This window comes from Zootoca vivipara, chromosome 1, assembly GCF_963506605.1.
Source record: "Zootoca vivipara chromosome 1, rZooViv1.1, whole genome shotgun sequence".
Taxonomy (NCBI): domain Eukaryota; kingdom Metazoa; phylum Chordata; class Lepidosauria; order Squamata; family Lacertidae; genus Zootoca; species Zootoca vivipara.
Window position 1 is genome coordinate 85706852 of NC_083276.1, and position 21653 is coordinate 85728504.

Below are 21653 nucleotides of genomic sequence, written 5' to 3' on the forward strand. Positions count from 1 at the left end.
ACCCGCTGTTCACTTCTCCCGGAAAGAATGCCTACCTTCCCATACCAGAGGTAGCAGCAACTCTGAGTCTTGAGGATAAAGACATCGTTGGAATTGAGGGAGGAGGCCTGAGGAGGCACCTCAAAGGCCTTGGTGTTGAACTCATTGGTCCCATGCACCTGGAAAAGGCGAGTGGTGGGCACTGGAGCTGTGCTGCCAGCTCGGGAGGTACCGCCCTAGGTGTAAGGAGGAGGGGAAAAATTTGTTTAGACATCTATGAGAGTCCAGGCATCACTCTAGGCTTCTAGGGCTTGGATACTGCAAGAGCAAGAGAAATTATGCAAAATTTATGCACACTTTCTGAATGGGTGCTTGTGTTGAGGAATTCCACAGCCTCTCAGCCATGCTTCTATAGAGCATGAACATCACTGCACTCCAAAGCCCAGTGCATTGGTTATATCATCTCAAATAAAGGTCACAGGACTGCATGAAAGCAAGATCTATTTGTTAAGCCTCAACCCTCCTCCAGATACATAAACTATTTTGTACAAGCTTTGTTCCATCTAACATCTCACCATCCACTGCAGTACTATGGGAACTGGTCCCAAAAGGCCCCTTTCCTGACACAGGTGAGGTCAGGACACCCATTCCACAGTAGCCTTTTCCGCCACTGGAACTTAAACCCGCTGCCCCTTGTCCTGTTCAGGGCATGGAACGAATGGGATATTTCCCCTCTCCCCTTTCTGAAATCTGACAGGAGGGTCACATCCGCTCAATATACAAAGTGCCGCCACCAAAGGAAAAGGGATGAGGAAGCGATGGAGTGCTCAACCACAAACAGCTTACAAAGTGGCAACAAGAATACAGCCTGTCATAAAACTCTCTTGAAGTGGTATAACTCTAGATTAGGAAGATTTGAGACCAAAAGACATGTGAAGTGGGGAAGATGTGGGTTTTGATCTCCCAGTGGGCTTTTAATATTATTATTTAAAGCCCCTCTGGGATCTCAGATTTTGATCGGAGCAGTGCTGCTGGTAGAGCAAGTGTTCACTTCTCTGTTATTTTCCTAGTCTAAATTGCTCCCCCATCCCCAAAACTATGATCATCTCCACTGGGGAAAGGGAAATAAGGGAACCTGCATTGTGCCTATTATTCCCCATCCCCCCAAAATACCTACTTGGATACAAAACCTAAATCCCCCTTAGAACTATTGTTCTGATCAAAATTAGAGCCACCACCAGATACTTTAACGTTCTCTTTGGATTTCCTGTCTCTTCTCCCCTTTGTACAGTTGGGAAATGGAAAGGGAGACAATTTTAACCACAGAGTCTGTCCCTCTTGTGCTCACCGAATACACCACCATGCGTCCCTTGAAGATGGCCATAAGATGAGCAGGCTCCTTGCCCATGGTCACTCGCACCTGCACAGGTTCACCATTATACTGTTGGTCCAGAATGACAGCCTGGTAAGCAGAGGCAGTGATCTCATCGGGGGTGGCGTGGCGACCCTAGAAAGCAGCAACAGAGTAGGCTGACTTAAAAGGCTGGGGTACAGTTCCAACTGTCCCTCGGCTACAATTCAATGGAGAGAGGACTTAAAAACTCGTGACTGTGTTGTGAGCAATGGAACGCAGTCTCCTACAGCAGAATCCAGTGGAATCTTTACGGTCCTGAGAACTTCAGGTTCCTTTTGAAAGGCAAATTCCTAGTACTTCTTCTTCTTCTTGTTGTTGTTGTTGTTGTTGACGACATGCAAACGGTTTCTACTGCTCCTTGGTGACATATGGCAGGTCTTTATTCTCTCTCCATCTTCTTGGCCTATACCAGGCATAGGCAACCTTGGCTCTCCAGATGTTTTGGAACTACAACTCCCATGATGCATGACCATTGGCCCTGTTAGCTAGGGATCATGGGAGTTGTAGTTCCAAAACATCTGGAGAGCCAAGGTTGCCTATGCCTGGCCTATACTCTGCTTCCTTTGCCGTAATCCCTCCTGCCCACCTCCACCTGCTCACCTGCCAAATGTAGATCATGTAGTGCATTTTACTGGAGACTAGATACTTGTAGAGGATAAGGTAGCAGTCGCCGCTGTAGAAATGACCAAGCCAGCGACCCTCCACTGGTACTGGTTCCAAGTCCTCAATTCGCCAGACCTGTCAAGGCAAGTGCAATATGAGCAACAGGGTAGCAATAGACATTCAAGGGGTGGGCAGGGGTTGGTGCGTGGAAGTTTCCTCAGTATAGTCAGGAATATGGTGCTTGGCAAAGCTAGCTCGGTTAGCAGTTAGGTCCACCACTACTGGACACAACAGATTCTGCGATAAAGAGTAAGGTTTCCTGGGAGAAAACAGCAGGGCAAGTGGAAGTGTGAGAAAGCCCCTTGAGAGGAAGGCACGCTTGGCAAATCCACACCATCATCAACTCCTGCCTGGAAACCAATGTCCCCACTGTGGAAGGACGTGTGGATCCAGAATTGGCCTCCACAGTCACTTATGGACCCATTGTTAAAACCGTGTTTATGGAAGACAATCTTACTCGGCTACGAGTGATCGCCAAAGAAGAAAAAAGGTGTATAACTGAATTTCTCAACTGTGTACATTTGGGGTGATGGTGGAAGGAAATGTGGCACTGCATACAGAATTCAGCCTTCTAAGGATCTCGATTCTCATTTAAAACGCCACCAAGGCATCACTTTTCAAGTCCTTATGGCTATGGTGATATGCTTCAACTTTACTGCGTGATGCCTTGTGAAGTCCCAGAGAAAGAAGTAGTGATGAAGATGGTCCTCAGTTCCCTTACATTCCTGCTGATGTTGTCCTTACAGGGCCTGTGGTGAGCCCAGGGCAAAGACCTTCCCCAGCCTACAAACCTAAGGAGCACCAAAGCATGCCCCACAGCCCTACCAAAGTTATAATTGAATGGTATTGAATTTATATCCCACCCTTCCTCTCAAAAGTGTCCAGGGCATTATGTTATGTGGCATTCATGATGCTGTTCCCAAACTAGCCAAGTCTAGCAAACTAGCACTGGATATAATTGTGCAGCTTGTTGTCCTTTCAGAAGGGCAAATTTGGACAGCTGTAACCAAGGCGATTTTCAGTCCTTTTGTTGCCACAGGTTCAAAAGGTGTGGCTAGTTTGGGGCTGGTCCTTTAACTCCAGCTCTACTTTCATAATGCTAGCATGGCAATTCATTTTGCATATTTGCAGAGCTGAGGCCAAGAGGAAGCCTTTGAGATAGAACTGTCTTCTGCTCTTGTGTCTCACAACAGGTTATCCCACTAAAGTCAAAAGGGGGTGGAGACTTTGGTGGGCCTGGTCCTTACCCAGGGCTTTTGTTTCCAGCCGAAACTCTCCTGTTCCGGAGAGTTCTGGAACCTCTCAGGTGGGCACCATTGCCATTACAAGAGAACAAGTGAAGAGTTCGTGGTGATTTTTGGCACCTCTTTTTCTAGAAACAGGGCACTGTCCTCACCTCTACTTCTCCAGAGCCGTCATCCACCATCTTGTGCAGGGCAGCCATCTCCGGCTTGGCGTGGAGAGTGGTGGCATCAAACTTCACCTGCTCTACTTTGGCTGTTGGGCAGCCAGGGAAGAAAGTAGGTAGGTTTGGTCTTAACCAGCACATCTGCATTGAGGGACCGTGTGGCCCCAAGGATGGGCAATTGCATGCTAAAATATAAACTTTGATGGGATGGATGGAAACTGCACGTGTTACTCCTATAGGAAGGGGGCACCACCATGTATGGTTTCCACAGCAGAAAGCAGAGGATAGCAACCCACATGCTTACAAAACCCAACGTTTGGTGTTCTGCTGTGAACTGCCCTGGGTTCGTCAGATGCAGGGCAGTATGCAAATTTTAACAACCAAAGCAACAACGACGTTTCATTCTAAAGGTGTGTTTGTTCATCTACAACACAAACCCTCAGCAGCTCATGTCAAGGATGCTGCCAATATTAAGAAGGGGGTTCACAATAAATGCTTCCTTCAACCCACATTCAAGGCCACAAGTACCCAGTGTGCTGCTCTCCCATCATTCCTAACCATTACCGGCCATTCGTCATGCACCTTGTGGATGACAGGAACTGGAATCCCACAGCTAGAGGGCACCATGTTGCCACTGCACTAGACCTCCATAGTGGTGTGTGTGTGTGTGTGTGTGTGTGTGTGTGTGTGTGTGTAAACAAGAATGAGTCTTTAGCTGAACTTTAGCTCCAGAATTCCCAGAATGGTTCAACAACCAATTCCTCTTCCCAAAGGACTCTGGGAACTGCACCTCTGTGAGGGGAAGAGGGGTCGCATAAAAACAACTCTAAGCAACCTAAATGAACTACAGTTCCCAGGATCCTCTGTGAAAAGCCATGACTCTTAAAGTGGTATAATAGTGTTTTTAAGGTATTGTGCAGATGTGGCCCATGTTAACCATGTACTTAACTACATATTTAATTGTGGATTTTCAATTTTCTTTGCAAATTGAAATTGTGGGCTTTCAAATTTCTTTGCAAATAGATACCTAAACAGGAGAGAATGAATTGAGGAATGAACACAGAAACTGACAGAGAACAGACTGATCTGTCTACTCACAGGCAGGCCAAAACAACATTCTTTCCCACCTCTTCTTGTGGGGCCCATACCTGTCAGAAGCAGCCTCTAAACCAGGCATCCCCAAACTTCGGCCCTCCAGATGTTTTGGACTACAATTCCCATCTTCCCCGACCACTGGTCCTTTTAGCTAGGGATCATGGGAGTTGTAGGCCAAAACATCTGGAGGACCGCAGTTTGGGGATGCCTGCTCTAAACCATCAGCTCCACTAAGTTGATCAGGCTTCAGCACTTACCTATTTTCCCAACAGTGTTGGTTTTGCCAAAGCCAGTGCTTTGATGGGGGAGAGTCCATTTCTGAAAGAGCTGCCTAAAGACAGCAGATTCAGAACCGTCATTTTCAGTCTCCACGCTGGTGCTGGGTGGGTAGTTCTTTGCCTTGATGTAACCCTGAGATGACAAAGAGAAGACCAGAACAGAGCAACTTTCACAACAAGGTGAGGAAGGACTCTACAGAGACTTCATTAAACAGAGCATATTTGGAAGTATCCTAGACTATCACCCTCAACAGGCCCAGTGTTATCTCTTTAACAACTGCGGCCTGCAACAAAAAAATCATGTGTATTCCTAGCCTACTATAACAGCAGTGTTCATGTACATGGTGCCAGCCAGCCAGCAATGCCCCCGGTAGAATGCTCCATTCCATCCCCCTGCCACCAGTTTTCTTTTTCAACTAACACTCAACATTCTGTGGTTACTGAGCATGCTTGGTCCTCATTGGTCGGGGTATTTTTTTTTTGAGGGGGAGGGAGTGTTGCCCCTTACATTTTGTTGGTTTTTAAAGCTCTATTTTGCTGTATGATAGCTTCCTCATGTTTCTCATTAGCCCGCTTTGGCTCTAGAGCTGTTGGCCCTCACCACCTGCTTTGGCTATCAGAGGAGCTAAAGATCGCTTTGCTCTTACATTGGCTTAGGATAAAAAGGAAACAATGTAGAACACAAACTAGCTTGAGCTTCAGTTATTTGCACCCCTGATTTCTAGTGTAGCAGATGCAATGCGAGACAGAATCGCTGCATTTTTAAATACTGTATATTCTTCAAACTGGAAAACAGAAGGTCTAAAAAAGAGAGAGGCATTAGTTGTTAGTTAGTTAGTTAGTTAGTTAGTTAGTTAGTTAGTTAGTTTGTTTGTTTGTTTGTTTGTTTGTTTGTTTGTTTGTTTGTTGCAAATGGTGTCCTGCTTAATAATATCCATCAAGAATTTTCTGTAATTTATATGATTTATTGGGGCATTTGTCTGCATTGGTACAGTCATCCCCCCCCCGGTAGATGGAACATTAAACAAAGGACTGGTGGAAGAAGTCCTTCCCAGAATATGCCATCCAACACCACAATTTCACTTTGCTTCCTTATAAGGACTGTGGTTAAATGATTTTTTTAAAAGCCTATAAAGTTTTTTTTTCTGTTTTATATACTTGCTTGCCTGATACCCTCCTCAAGCCTATGAAATGAATGAGGCTAAAAGGAAGACAGGCAGGTAGGCAGAAGGTAATATCCAAGCCCTGGTCCAAAATCCAGAAAGAGAATCTAAAAGAGTTGGTAGCATTCATGTTAGTCAAGGTCTGGAATCATGGAGCCAAAAATAGCTTCGATCCCTTGTAATGGCAGAAGAGAGAGATTGGAGGCACTCTGTTACAGTATCTCCAAGAAGTTCTGACACATTGCAAAAGGAGACTGCATGGGCTCAGCTTTGCCATATCCTCTCACTCACCAGGGCCCGTGTCATCGCTTGCCGCTTCTCCTCCTTGCTTGAATTCCTACCCTTCCACACAAAGATCTTCACACCACCTTGGTCCAAGATGAAGCAGTCCTGACAGGAGACAAAACAAGATCCAGTTGTTTCATTACAAAGAAGCTGTTTAGGCAAGTATAGCCTTCTTCCATTACCAGGCTCTCTCTTACAGCATAGGTGGGCAGCCAGCAATCCTCTAGATGTTGATGGACTCCAGCTCCCATCAACCTCAACCACCATGGTCGGTGGTCAGGGATGATGGGCACTGTAGTACAGCAACACCTGGAAGGCCACAGACTCACCATTTTAGACTCAAGCCATTCAATATTATAATTTTGGGGTTGGAATGGCAATAGGCAGAACGGCTACAACTGTGTTAGATGACACTGGAATAAAGTCTCCTCTAGTCTTCCCTTCCCTCCAACCCCCAGCCTACGCTTTAAGCTTGTCATGGCGCAACCAATCCCACAGGGCTGAGTCTTACGTCATTCTTGAGGAGGTCCTGGGTGAGGGGCTGGATGGCAACTTCTTGGATAAGAAGGTTCCCTTCTATCTCAGAGACTCTGGGAGAGGAACAAGAGGGTAGTCATGGGACCAGCTCTCCAAAGTGATGTTACTAGTCTACACTATGGGATGAAGATCATGCAAACCAATAATGGTCTTAAAAGCTGAAAATCAGGACTGGGCCTATTCAATATATGAAATATATGAAACCTTGCAGAATTCAAGGGGGGTGGAAATAACAATGATAAATTACTCCTGCTTCTTCTTTTCTGTATTTCTTCTATCAGAACTCCTGCATCTCACCTGCAGTGACATCACTGAACCCCAAATTGCCTTGGTTTAAAAAAGGAAACTAGGAGGATATTTTCTTACCTTCACGGTTACAAGAAAATATTTGAAAATGGGGGCATTTTGGCCAAAAACAGCCCAAAAGCCCAGGTGCCCAACTGTAGTCCTTCCCTTTTGAGATTTATCTCTAGTTTATTTCCTTTCCTTCATAGTTCCAGGCTCCTGCCCTATTCCTGATCTCCCCATTGTCCTCCCTCATACATCCCTTCTGGGTGTCTTTTGCAGTTCTTTCCAAATCATTTTGAATCTGCAAGAAAAAACCCAAACACGACAAACAGAATTGTACTCATTAAGGAAGGTCACACAGGTGCTCTCGGGAGCAGCAATGATCCCAAGAACAGAATAAATGGGCAAAATGCCCAATATGGAACATTTGCTTTCTTGACCAGTGTGCGTACTTCCATCAGAGGCTTTCTTTCCCACATTCCCCTGTTCCTGCTTCCATCAAAGAGAAGTTTGCTCCTCTCTCCTGCAATTCTGCATCTTTCCACGCAACCTCTTTGCCTCATCATAGTCCCCACCACACACCAAATGTCACTCACTGGTAGAGCTTGAGAGAAGATTTCAGCTTCTGGTCCACCACAGCATCTGGGATGGCTGGCTGAATGTTCCTCTTCTCCCCCAGCACATACTCCATGATCTTCATGAGAATAGGAGATGCAGCTTCGTCCTCCCCATCCACCACACCTACCTGTGCTCGACCCCCACGCTCCCGGTCACGAATGTCCTTGGCTAGGGTCATCCCCTGCAGGAAACAGGTCACAATCACAAGCCAAGGTCAGGGGTGGCAGGAGAAAGCCTGGATGGCATTAGAAGAATGAGAAAACCCACAAATAAGAGCATGGTGGGTGTGAACAAGAAACCCCATGCAGGATCAGGCCTAAGGCTTATCTAGTCCAGCATTCTAGCCTCACTTCAGCTATCACCCAATTAATTTATTTCCCTTTTTGTCATGGCCAACTCAGACACAGAACTGACGCTATTAACACCTTTAAGCACCTTGTAGTCACGAATTATACCTGCCACCCTTCCCAGGAAGGCGATATATACTAAAAAGAATGATGCCCGATGGCCATTTTAATATGCTGAATTTATGAATGCCTACATGGAACCATGAGTTGATCACCACACAGTGAATCCATCAATGTAATATAATCTCAAGGCTATTAGGAAGGCCATTCAGTGTCTTCAGCACGTTCCACCGCCGGGTTGTTATGTGCTAAGTTGGTGGCTTCACTTGATCCTGATTCTCCCATTTCCTCCCAATCCATATTTTTTTTGGTCAGGAAAACAACCCTCCTTTTCTTATAACAGAAATGTTACATTTGGATTTCAAATGATGCCCCACCTAAGAAAGGACAGGCACCAAATTCCTCCTTCCTTGCACAACTCCCGTCTCCCCTGCTTCCCCACTTCCACCACCCGTAGCAGACTTTGCACCTTCAGTCGCTCCAGGCGGTTGCTCTCTGGACCGTTCCATTGGATGATGAGCTTCCCCAGGTCTAGCAGAAACACATCGCCCAAGTTGAAACTGCTCCAACTCAGCTCCACCTTTGCAAGAGGGGGAAAAAACAGCTGGTGGGAAAGTCTATGCGAGTTTACTGAAAGACAGTCATACCTGGATTCTATCAGTCTGGGGACCTCACACAAGATGATCCCTGTTAGATCAGGCCAAAAAACACATCTAGTTCTCATTATGGCCAACCAGATGCCCGTGGAAAATCTGGGAGCAGTGCAAGATTCATGCACAAGCTGTGTAAGCTACAGTTCAGGGCCTCAGATTACAACGGACCTCTAAATACAAATACAAAATTGCATATTTATTTCATAGATAGACCATTGGCTTGCAGTTTGTTGGTTTGTAAATATAAAAGTTATTTCCATTTCCGATGTCCTTTCTATTAATAGAACAGTGTTTCCCAACCTTGTGCCTCCAGATGTTTTGGGACTACAACTCCCATCATCCCTAGCTAGCAAGACCAGTGGTCAGGAATGATGGGAGTTGTAGTCCCAAAACATCTGGAGGCACAAGGTTGGGAAACACTGTAATAGAACACCTATACTGTAGTAATACAGGTGTCGAAACAGGATGGGCTGCCCCTGCCAGTAGCTGGTATGCAGAAGCACACCACCTCCGACAGTGGAAGTAGAAACATAGCCATTGTGGCTTCAGTAGCCACTGATGACCCCCACAAGCACATCATTAAAAGTGCATCTTCTGTACTGCTCCAACAAGAGGACAAAAGCACTGCAAAATGTTTAATTTTCATAAGATCTGAGTGCACCTTCATAAGCTGCAACACTGTGATGAATCTTGTCTTCATGATCACCCATAAGTGTTCAAAGACCCCCAGTGTCAGGATCTGACAGTTTTACCAGGAGCTAAGCGGCCAGCCCTGGCCAGCCCTTTCCCAACATTGCCAGCCCATCTTTGACCCACCTCTCCTGCAATCACATTCTTCTTGCCCTTGACGTGCAGCAGGCGTCGTACGTTGTACGTGTTGGTCTCCACATGCTTCATGCCAGATGCCACTCCACCCTTCTTATAGCTGCAGAGGAGAGGCAGGGTCAGGGTCTGGACTGTGGAGGAGAGCACCAACATTCCCAAACAGCTAAGGCACATATAAAGCAAACAACATCCCCCAAGGAATCCTGGGAAGTGTAGGTCATTATGGGTGCTGGGAATTGCAGCTCTGTGAGGGGTAAATTACAGCTCCCAGGATTCTTAGGGGGAAGCCATGTGCTTTAAATATAGAGTGTGTATGCAGGCCTCCCATAGAGGATAGGGTTGACCTCTAGCCAGTATGCCTCATTGAAGCATGGGGCAGAAAGGGGTGGGGGAAGACCTGCTGCCTTCCGCAGCCACTCTGCTTTAGTTTCTCTAGAGCCTCTGATGTTAAGAACATTATGTTGGCTACAACACACATTTCAGGCCCTTAAATGGACACACTTTGGTTCTATACAGTGGGGTGGAGGGCAACCTTCTGCTGAGGGTTACATTCCCCTAAGTGTAATCTGTTGGGGGCTGGATATCAGCAGTGGGCATAGCTGAAGCCAAATGTGGGTTGGGACCCCCCCCACACACATTTCACCCCTCTTTGCCACTCTCATGAAACTAGGACTGAGGACCTCATGAAATTGGACCACAGGCTTCCAAGTTTCCTACCGCTGCTATAAGGTGTCAACTTTAGACATTTTTGTCCCCAAAGCAAAAGTCAAAATGATGCCCTTTGCTTTGGAACCCATTTTATGATTTTATTATATGTAGTCCTGGTTCAAACATAAGATGAGCCCCACATATATTCAGGCTCCCATTCCTCTCCCCCACCCGTCCCGGCTCTCCTTCACATGCAAGGGGGGAAAGATTGAAAGGATCCATTGTTGGTTTTGAACAAACCACAGTTTATGTCTGCAGTTGGGACAGGATGGTTTATTTGCACTGCGGTTAGTTCAAACAAACCTAGATCAGAAACTACAGTTAGATCCTTATTTGAACTCCCCAGCAATAAGAATAAGCAGCAGTTTTTCAAGTTTAGAATAAGACAGGAGTGCCTGGCGTGCAGTGGTCCATGGGGTCACGAAGAGTCGGACAGGACTAAACGACTAAACAACAACAAGAAAATGGCTTATTCGAAACCAAAAAAGGAAGCTTTCATTAACCTCTTACATACAAGGAGCAGAGGGCAACATACAAGGCCAAGTCTCACTGTGGTTCTTTTTAAATGCTAAACAAGGAGCGGCAAATCTCTTTCAGCTGAAGTCTGAAGTTGGCCACCCCTCCAGTGACGTGTGCCAGTGAGAGGTGTGGTCAAAGCACACTTAACACACACACACACACACACACACACACACACACACACACACACACTATGCAAGCAGGGACATACACTCACATGCCCGGCAGAGGGGAAGAGACACAGAGACACACATATATTCAGGCAGGCAGGCAGATTTACATAGCAGATGGGGGGTCACACAAGCAGGCAATCACACCCACACTTTCAAGTAGACAGTCACATACAATCCACAGAGGAAGGACAGGCAGGATTGCTAAACCATGGTTTAGTGTCATGTCCTCTGAACCTGGCCATACAGACAGAGAAGAAATGTAGTGCAATGGAACCCTCTCTGGAATCTGCCACTTTGAAACAACTACTTTGTAGTAAGGACAACATTGTTCCTGTCCCTATCTATTTTTGCTTTTGACCAGTTATCTCCAGTTCCTCTCAGCTGCCCCTTTTCCTCCAGCTGCTCACTTTAGGCAAATAGATTGCTTTGTGTTAGGCTGCCTGCAGGGATTTGTCAAAATCTGCTGGGCTTCATTCCCCAGCTCTATCACTGAACTGGCACCAAGCCCTGTCCCCTCGGCCCATATGGCCCCACCCCACTAGTCCCCACCCAGATATCCAGATTTTTTATTTATTTCAAGAGTTGTCAAGTACCTATAGGAAATAGCGGAAGGGCTGATGTGTGTTTCTAAACACACAGTGGACATGTACCAGAGGAACGGTTGCCAACTGAGACTATTTAGCATGTGTCTCTTAACACAGGCACAACTGTCAAATTTGAGTCGCATAAAAATGTAAAGTGTCTCAAGGAATAAGAAGCTGTAGTTGCCTGGATAAGCCACCAGAAGGCAATAAGGAGCATTACGTACATTAGCCCCTGTTTGAAGTAGCTCCGGAAGGCGTCACTCTCGTAGCCCTGGACCTCACGATGCTGTACAGCTACTCCTCCCAGGTAGTCGTCCATCTGGGTAGTGTAGATGGCAGCTGAGCCCTGCTCATCCTGAGATGATGAACTGCCCAGCCAGAAGTGGATGTCGTAGGTGAAGTTGTTCCCAGTCTTATGTGTCTAGTTGGAAAATTAAAGCTGGTTAGCAGGCCCACCGAAATTCCAGAGACCTCTCTGTCCCACGGTGCTCAGTCAATGCCACAATGATGGGCATTTTGATTCACACACTCAGCTCTCCAAGTCCACCTACTAGAAAGGGACATTGACTCAGATCTCTACTCTCAAACACAAAAGGGTTTCCTCATGCATGGGCGGATCAGTATCACTATCCTAGCCCCATATCTGTGCTGAATGTAAAAGCAATGGGGAAAGTAGCTAATTCTAATACAAAAGCAAAAACATTAAGAAAAGTCACGCTGTGACATTTCAAGGCCAGAAAGCAAACAGAAATCTTTGAGGATGGAGCTGTTCTGCTCTCTTAGAAACCTTGCAATGTTTATCCTCCTTCTATAACATATAATATATCACGCAGAGGAGCAGGGTTCTTGCAAGGAGTTCTGCTTTGATCTACCCACTCAGCTCATTCACCTTCTCATTCATCTATCCATGCCTTATCCTCATATCCAAACCATATGCCATTATCCAGTTATCCAGAATATGTGCAGTACAACGAGACAGTTGTTCACAAACAGGCAGGGCATGAGAACAGAGAAGGGTTGGGAATGGGAGGGTAGGATGTGAAATACTGTATTATTTATTGTTTTATATCTACCCTACCTTTTGACCAAAGCCAGCTTTCAAGGCAGCTTCCAATACACAGAAATGCAAGAACAGCAATTAAAAAACATGATAATAAGTGACTGTGTTAAAGCAGCTAATATAAAAACAGCTCTGAAATGAAGCAATCTTTAAAATAGATCAGCAACAAAATAAAAAATACTTAGCATTTTATGTATCATTTGAGAATGAAGTGTACTTTATCTTGTTATCCCTGAGCTGAGAAGAAGTGACGCTTAAGCCCACCTTATTATAAGATCATGGCAGAATTGAACTGGCGATGTTTTGATTCAGAGCTCCATGTCTTCTCTTAACTACTATGTGACATCAGCTCTCAAAAGGTATTTAAAACATTTCACTCTCCAAATAGGGTTGATGTAATAATTGGTCCTGTTTCCTGCATTACGAGCTCTTTCATATCAGTATTAAATCAATAAAGTGGGTAATTGTTTTAAAATCCCAAACTTGCCTTGCTTACGCTAATATATGATGTTTGAGAGGGAAGCAAATCCATTGCAACAGATGCTGAGCAAATGATTACAGCAAACCCAGACATTTTCGGATGCACAAAGTGGCGTGAATCAAGGCCAGCTCCTTTCGTACCTAAGGCACCCCCTCCCCATTCTAGGTACAGGTGCTAATTGGACTGGCAACTGAATATCACTTCAACGCTGGTCAGGGGACAGTGTTAGGGGAATGGCCATAGGGATAGAGCACCTGCTTTGCCTGCAAAAGGTCACAGGTTCAATCCCTGCCATCTTGAAGCAGGGATGGGAAAGATCCCTTGTTTGAAACCCTGGAGAGCCACTGCCAGTCAACATTAACAATATTTAGCTAGATGGACCGTTGGTCTGACTCAATATAAAGCAGCTTCCTATGTCTTCTAATGCACCTAAGGCAGCAGACGACAGGTAGTTTAGAGGAGGCTAGGAAAGGACCCAGGGGACCCAGGTGGCGCTGTGGGTTAAACCACAGAGTCTAGGGCTTGCTGATCAGAAGGTTGGCGGTTCGAATCCCTGCAATGGGGTGAGCTCCCGTTGCTCGGTCCCTGCTCCTGCCCACCTAGCAGTTCGAAAGCACACCAAAGTGCAAGTAGATAAATAGGGACCGCTCCGACGGGAAGGTAAACGGCGTTTCCGTGCGCTGCTCTGGTTCGCCAGAAGCAGCTTTGTCATGCTGGCCACATGACCCGGAAGCTGTCTGCGGACAAACGCCGGCTCCCTCGGCCTATAGAGCGAGATGAGCGCCGCAATCCCAGAGTCAGACACAACTGGACCTGATGGTCAGGGGCCCCTTTACCGTTACCTTAAGAAAGGACACATTGCTGTCCTCTTACCAGTGGCGGTGCTTCATGCTCCGGCACTGGGGTGGGTGGGTGGAGAGCAGGCGGGGTCGGGGTGGGCACACATCCTGGGGGCGTGGCACGCATCCTGGGGGCATGGCGTGGTGCGCCGCCCACAGGGGCGTGGCGCCCAGCGCGGGTGGGGGACAGCCGTAATGGCACCCTACCAGGATCGTGCTGCCGGGGGCGGTGTGCTCCCCCCCGCACTCCTCTTCCTCCGCCAGTTCCTCTTACAGAAGAGAATGGTTAGTGAGGGGCAAAGGGGGTTGCCGCTGCTGTTCCCCAGCATCTGCTGCCTGAGATGGTCACTTCACTTTACCCAATGGTAGGGCCAGCCCTGGTCTGAAGGCACATAATGCAGTTCTAATGCTGAAGACAGCCCATCTCTGGGAACCGCTCCTGACTTCAACTCTTAGGTATTAATGTTGTTGCTGCTGTTGTTAAAATGTAAGTAATAGCAACTTAGTCCGGCCTTTAGGGCGGTAGCCTACTGTATAAGTAAGTTTGACAGGACTGGAGTACATTTATTCCTACACACACATGACCTCTCCTTGAAGCATCCTCTCTTGACCTCATCATGCTCCATGGTGCACCTCCCATACGTTACATGAGGCAAGTTCCCGCTTTTTTCTTGGGCTGAGCCTCGTCCTTTTCTCCAGCTGTTTTGTCCCATCAAGAGTAATGATACAAAGGCCTCCACCATTCTTAATTCCTCTTACCGAGAGAATGATATAAGCATCTCCTTCGTAGAAGTTCCCATACGTTTTTGGTGGAATAGGCACCATCTCCATATTCTGGAAGGGAAGGGGGTGGTGGAATTAGCTGGAATTATATACTAAAGATCATCACATACCCTTGTGTTGTGTAAAGAGCATTCTTCCTGCCTTTATCTTCATTTTAAAATATTTGTCCTCCCTTCCTTTCTTCAATAGTCTATTTTTTACTAAGTTCCATCACCTTAATTTCTTTAGTTTTGCCAAATCCCATCACCTCAATCTTCTGAGGAAAGCCCATAGCTCAGGGTAGAACCACAGATGAAGAGAAACAATAATTATCAGGATCAAAGAACAGGAGGGAAAGGGGGAAATTAACCCTATCCTCCCCTGTTGCAGTCTTGATGAAAATCCATCATCCAAAGCTGCTATTTGCATTGGCAGAAAATCCCCCATTGGTGCCCAGCTGTAAACACCTTCTTTTGCCCCAGCTCAGCTGGTGGAGGCTTCCCAGTGCTTACAGCAGCTTCTGGATCAGGGAGTATTTGGGACCATGGCTGTAAGTGAAAGGATTAACCCCCTCTCCCCCTATGTGATCCTAATGTTGACCAGCCTCTCCCACAGCTGCTACTTCATGCACATCAATTACATTTATATACCGTAATTAATATCAATCTAGTTTGGCCCACATAATAGGAGATTCAATACAAGAACTCTACACCACTGAGCTGGGAGTCTAGAGCAGGGCTAGGAAACCTTTTGCAACCTGAGGGCCACATTCCCTTCTCGCAGTTGTGGACAGGGCAAGAGACAAAAACTGGGCGGAGCAACAAATGTTTGCTTTTTCTTTTGCTAGTTTATACATATTAATACACACACACACACACACACACACACACACACACACACACACACTGTCTTTCCTCCCCACCCCGACAGGGACTGAAGGCTGCATATAGAACCACATACTCTCACACCCCTGTGTATCCTCCACCCAGGCAAGGTAGCAGCATTATTAGAGTTCAAAGACACATTCCAGCCAGGCAAAAATACTCAGGGTGCAGAGCAGAACCAGTGAGGAGTGTGACCCATGGAGAGTTCTGAGACCAGGTAGAGAAGCCAAAGGGGCTACATTTGGCCTCCCAGGCCTGACATCCCCCCCTCCCCCGGCCTAGAGTGAATCATGTTTCAGCTCTTCCTTTTCCTCCTTTGAAAGGCAGGAGATCCCAGGAGAAGGTGGACTTGTGGGAAGAGAGGAAACACATACAGAGACAATGCTGGTCTCTTTCTCACCTTTATACTATCACATACCTAAACAAACACTCACCTCAATTCTCCATATCTGGAGTCCGGGTGTGGTTTTGTTCAGAGTCCTGGTCACTTTGGCATTAAGTTCTGCTGACATGGTGATGGTCAGTGTTTTGTGGGGGGATCTGCCCTTACGAATGGGAAAGTTCATTAGCAATGCAGCCAGGTTACAAACAATATATATATACCAACCAATGTATAAAAATTGCAGAATGGTCTATGCTCCGTCCCCAAACTTCACATCACTACTCCCCCCCCACATTAATGTTGTTAAGAAAACCAGACTATTACTCCTTGCATTCATTCAGATCACATTCCTAAAAGTGTGCTAAAGGGGGGAAGTATTAAGATGGTTCACGCTGCTGTGCTTTAGGACTTTGCTCAACCTGAGCTGCTAGGTAACTTCCAGATCTAATTTCTACTCGCAATAATTTAGAACGGAACTAACCAGTTGGTAGCTACCAGTAGCTTAAAGGAAAATAGACATCTTAACTACAGTATCATGCAGATGAACTGAGATCTTGTGATGCCTGTGTGTGTCAAAAGCTCAAGGGCTTTGCTTAAATCAAACTAATTCAGCTCTTGCCAAAAGACTTGTTTTGGTAACAACGTTATTATTACCAAAAACATTGTTTGGGTTCACTCAAATGAAAGGTAAAGATTTTTACAGCTGGTGGGAAATCAGCCTTAAACCTGTGTCTCCTGAATGAGTAATTATGTATGTACACACATGCTTTCAACATTGCCAAGGATGTCACAGCTGATTTCCTTTAAGTTTATGTCCTATTTCCAGAAGAGAGAGCAAGTGAGTGTGTAGGTGTAGAAACAGAAACATTGGAAGTTATTGAGTAAGATAGTTGGTCCATCTAGCTCAGTATTGCCAACACTGCCTAGAAGCAGCTCTCTGAGGTTTCAGACACGGAGATGGTGGGAACTGAGACTGGGTCCTTCCCCAAAGACTATGTGAGAGAACGGTTGAGGGGGAGAGGGCATGAGTCTCAGCCCCCTTCATTCCCACAGTGAGTAGGACGGAGCCATGTGTCCTACTTTACACAGTAAAGAGTTTTCATCTGAGGACAGTCTGGTCCAAGCCCAGTTTAAAGAGAAATAATCTCCAGAAGGGACAGCAGAGTTGGACCTTGAAGTTGCCCATCCTAAGTGAGCACCTGGACAACAAACTGACTTGAGCAGGCACACACAGGTCACCTGATCCAAGTCTTCTCCACTATGGTGAGATGTACTTTATTTCAATTTAAATTGTAGTAATGTTTTCTAAATTTGAATCTATGCACATGAATCAACCTATGCAAATCTTATGGAAATTGGTGCCCTGGGAAAATGATTTACTGTGCTTCAAACCTAAACCTGTCTCTCATAACAAAATACACCCCCAGCTCTCCAGCTCCTCTTCACTTGAGCTCTGTGTGTTTCCCTAGTAAGCTAATTGGCTTTTAAGGGACGAAAAAGGCAGCAGTCGCTTTCCACAGGCCAACTCAGGATATTAGGGAGTGCGGTGCAGTCTAGCTCAGGCACGTAAATCATAAAGTCCATAGAGGTGATGCACACCTGTAATTTCTCTGCCTGGTGCTAAAATCTGAATGCTTATAGGCAAACTATAGGCAGGCCTGTATGCATGCTGGAAGAAAGGCAGAAAAACCATTAGACATACCATTGGTCACTGAAGTCAGCTTCTTAAAGAATCTTAAAATTTGCTTAAGGGGAAAGCAGCTTTCTAAACCTTAAGATTGCAGAGCTATGCTTGGAAGTATGATGGCAAAAATGCTATGAGGAATAAAAGTCAGAAAATGGACTGAATTAGATTTTTAAGGGTCATTGGGGAGGAGGACTTCTGTGTGGGTTCCTTGCTCCTCTTCATGATTAGCAAAAGCAAAATAAATTATGCAAAACAAAACAAAACCCAACAGTTTGCATAATTCAGCTTTCATCAGAATTTGGGATATCTTGGTTCAAACCCTTTTTGTTTTTTAAGTGCTATGCATGCACAAAGCTCTGGATTTGAGAATCTGATAAGGCTTGGAAAAGGGATTTCCATTTACCCCTTTACATCACTGCCACAGATTTCACTTCCAGGCAATGGGTTTTAAGATGAATGTGTTAAATTGGGCAATGAACATGAAACTTGAGTTCAGGTTTGCAAGAAAAGGGCCATAGCTCAATGGCAGCATACATGGCTTGCGAACCAAATGTCTGGCAGCCTCCAGTTGGAGTCTCAAAGATTAGAGCTTAGAAAGACTTGCCTAAGACAAGGAATTCTTATGCCCTCTAGATGATGATGAGCTGCAGCTCCCACCACAGCAGCTGTCAGCATGGCCAATGACCAAGGGTGATGGGAGGTGTAATCCAGCAACATCTGAAGGACCACAAGTTTCCAATCCTGGTACAGCAAATACAGGACTAGATGGGCCAATAGTTTGATCAGTTATAAGGCAGACTTGTGTTTTTATCAATTAATTGATTGCATTTTTTATCCCTGTTCCGTTAAAAGGAGCTCAGAGGGACGTACAATAAAAGTTTAAAAACAACAGAATCCAGTCAAAATAACTTAAATACTCTCACAAGTACTTCAACATTTCAAAAACCGTAGCACAATCACAAAACCAGCATTAGATTAATAGAACTGTAGAACTGGAAGGGACCCAGAGGGTCATCTAGTCCAACCCACTGCAATGCAGGAATCCTGCCCATAGCAATCCCTGGGTGGGCTTGAACCACCAACCTTCTGGTTAACAGCCAGACACAATTAGCATGCCTTCATTCTGTTAAGGCTTAAGTAAACAGATGCATCTTTAACTGATGCTTAAATGTTAAACGCAAGGAGGAGAACCACAGCTCTAAGGAGAGGGAGTGCCATAGTCAGGGTGCCACAGTGAAGAAGACTCTGCCATGTGTCTTTAAGATAGGCAGGGGAAGCATATTAGAGGTGAATCCTAGCAAGGAACATGAGTGAGAGCTTCTCCTGCCTATCTTAAAGACTAGATCCGCAGATATAGAGGGACTCCTGTGGGTATTTGGGCCTTGAGCCATTTAAAGCTTTGCAAGTTAATACAAAGCTTTAAATTGGGCCCAGTAGCTCACAGGCAGCCATTGCTGCCTTTCTAGGATCAATGTTTTATGTTCCCATTTTGCTGCTCAACAACCGGGCACTCTCATGCAGTTCTTCACATTTGCTCCTGATCCCAAATGCCCCCTGGTTCTTATTAACACTTTTAAAAACTAGGAGAGGTCCTCTTTACCAGGGACAGGGGAGAAATTCAATTCAGTTTGCATTTAAAACTGAATTGATCAGAGCCCAATTTCTGAAATAATATGAGAACGGAAACACCGCCACCCTTCAAAATCCACACTTTCCCAAATTTTGTAATGCAGTTCTCCAGCGTTTACTCAAACATGTGTGCTAGGGGGAAATGAGCATAAAAATGAATGTATTAGTGGAAATAAGATACAAGAAGGCATTACATTAGGAGAAATTTGCACAAAAATGCTGAATAATTTTCATGAGGATTTTTTTAAAAAACAAATTGCTGCAGAAATGTGAAATGCTGTGAAAAGAACAAATTGCTGCAGAAATGTTTCCACTTTCCCCCCTGGTCTTCACACCTCTAACCTCATGCAGTGTGGAGTCCATAGAAAAATGAGTTCAGTGCAAGCAGGAGGCTTAAACATCATTTTTTCCTCAGGAGAAACCTTGAAATTGGGGTCCCGGACCCTAGCTTCACTATAAAGGCTCAGAACCCTTCTCGCCCCTCAGAAACCTCAAATCATGTGACAATAAAAGCCACCCAGACTAAGCAGAGGGGGGAAGGAGCCTTCTTCAAGCTGGTGCTCTCCTTGTCTTTTGAACTACAGCTGCCACCTGCTCTTGCCTGCACATTCTGCTACCCCCAAAGATCTAGACGGCACCAGCCTGGGGAAGGCTGCTTTGGGCAAGACAATGCTGGCATGAAGCCGAGCACTAGAGCAAGGACTGGTGTGAGTCCAAAGCAGGCCCTGGATCTCCCCGGAACCACCTCCTTACCTTTGCTGCGGTGTCTGTTTGGTGGGCACACAGCACCTTGGAGACGGACTGTGCCTGAACAGAGCAAGCAGTGGGGTGACCTTTGGACCCTCCTTCTCTCGGCACGAAATGCCATCGCCACCTGCCTTCGCCATATAAGGGCAATCGTGTCTAAGAACGGAAGAATGGCAGAGTGAGCCCAAGGTCCTTTGACACAGGAGCATTGGCACACGACCCTCATCTCACTCCCCATGTGTGCTTACACACCTGAGCAAAAATTGCTGAAATGTCCAGATGCATGGCAGTCCATGTCTGTTAGTACATTTCAGCGAAGTTCATTAAAAAAGCTCAACAACTTTTGTGTCCTGATTTGAAATATGGCAACCCTAGCCCAACCTCCTACAATGCAGGAATCTCAACTAAAGCATCCATGACAGATGGCCACCTAACCTCTGCTTAAAAACCTCCAAGGAAGGAGAGTCCACAAATAGAAACATTGGAAGAAATAACTGGGCAAACCTTTGCAGTTTTGATTTTTTTAAAAAATGACAGCAAGTTTTGGCAACAAATTAAGATGCAGGTGGAAATATATCACAATCAATGCACCAGGCTTGTAGATGTGGGGGACGGGAGTAGGGGAATAGTGGGAAAGTATTATTAACAGCCATGAGCCAGCAATCCGTAGACTCTTTGAACTGCACCCTTCTTCTAAACACATTCTATCTTGTACCCCTAACATCAGTCAGCACCAACTGTCCATTCTGCAGTGGATTATAGGGTGATCCTTGCACACAGTCATAAAAAAAATCTGTAGGGTATGGCATGCTCATCTTAAATTTTCAAATTAAATTGTCCTTCAGCCAGTTAATGTTGCATATTAAGATGCATTTATAATTCATATACATTCTGAAGAGTCATACCGTAATTAAATTTATTTTCATAATCATGTTTCATCTCTAATCAGAAGGTTGGACCCTCTGTGTAGATGAGTTCTCTTATAAAATTTAGGGAACTTCCAGACCACCTGTTTGGTGAACATTCATCCTTGCGTGGGAGATTTGCATGATGACATGGCTAACCCATCCTGACCCTGGTGAACTGGATCACACACGAAACATGGACTGGGTTCCCCAGCTTTGTACTCATTACACAGCAGCCCATCTGGAAGTGCCCTTCTACTCCTGGCAGAAGCAGTATCTTCCTTTGCAGCCACACCTAGCTCCAAAAGTCTCCCTCAGTCATCCTACGGCTTTAACCATGCGATTAACAGCTGTCAGTGACCCCCGTGAAGGGCCAAAGGCCTTCTCTTACTCTGGCAGTGATCTCTTTATGGCTGTGGGGAAACGCTCCATTTATCTTATCTCTGCTGTTGAGCTAGCAGAAATAAATCTCTCTCCAATACAACTCTTGCCGTCACCCGCTCATTCCTATCTGCCTAACTGACACTGTACTAGAAGGGAAGGAGTTTTCACAATTTTCAAACCACAGTTCAAGCCACGATCAAGGCAGCTTACAACATTGGGTCTGGCGGAGGAGTTAACTACAACATAACAAAAGTAAGGTAAAGGTAAAGGGGCCCCTGACCATCAGGTCCAGTCGT

At 45.7% G+C, this 21653-nt stretch overlaps 1 protein-coding gene across 3 annotated transcripts in view; it reads right to left on the reverse strand.

The window, feature by feature from the left end:
- VIL1 (villin 1) overlaps window positions 1–21653 on the reverse strand; it is a 33685-nt gene that overhangs the window by 5113 nt on the left and 6919 nt on the right. Inside the window, exons 2-15 of one of the 3 annotated variants that reach the window (XM_060278249.1) lie at window positions 20075–20224; window positions 16058–16163; window positions 14737–14811; window positions 11822–12018; window positions 9605–9713; window positions 8605–8715; window positions 7707–7909; window positions 6797–6875; window positions 6292–6390; window positions 4817–4970; window positions 3453–3553; window positions 1994–2131; window positions 1328–1486; window positions 36–215 (exon numbers count right to left, since the gene is read on the reverse strand). In XM_060278249.1, coding sequence (XP_060134232.1) covers window positions 36–215; window positions 1328–1486; window positions 1994–2131; window positions 3453–3553; window positions 4817–4970; window positions 6292–6390; window positions 6797–6875; window positions 7707–7909; window positions 8605–8715; window positions 9605–9713; window positions 11822–12018; window positions 14737–14811; window positions 16058–16163; window positions 20075–20208 — 1845 coding nt within the window. In that variant the 5' untranslated portion in view covers window positions 20209–20224. Of the gene's footprint in view, window positions 1–35; window positions 216–1327; window positions 1487–1993; window positions 2132–3452; window positions 3554–4816; window positions 4971–6291; window positions 6391–6796; window positions 6876–7706; window positions 7910–8604; window positions 8716–9604; window positions 9714–11821; window positions 12019–14736; window positions 14812–16057; window positions 16169–20074; window positions 21584–21653 lie in introns of those variants that run through there. The other 2 variants (XM_035127712.2, XM_060278252.1) reach the window with 2 other exon arrangements.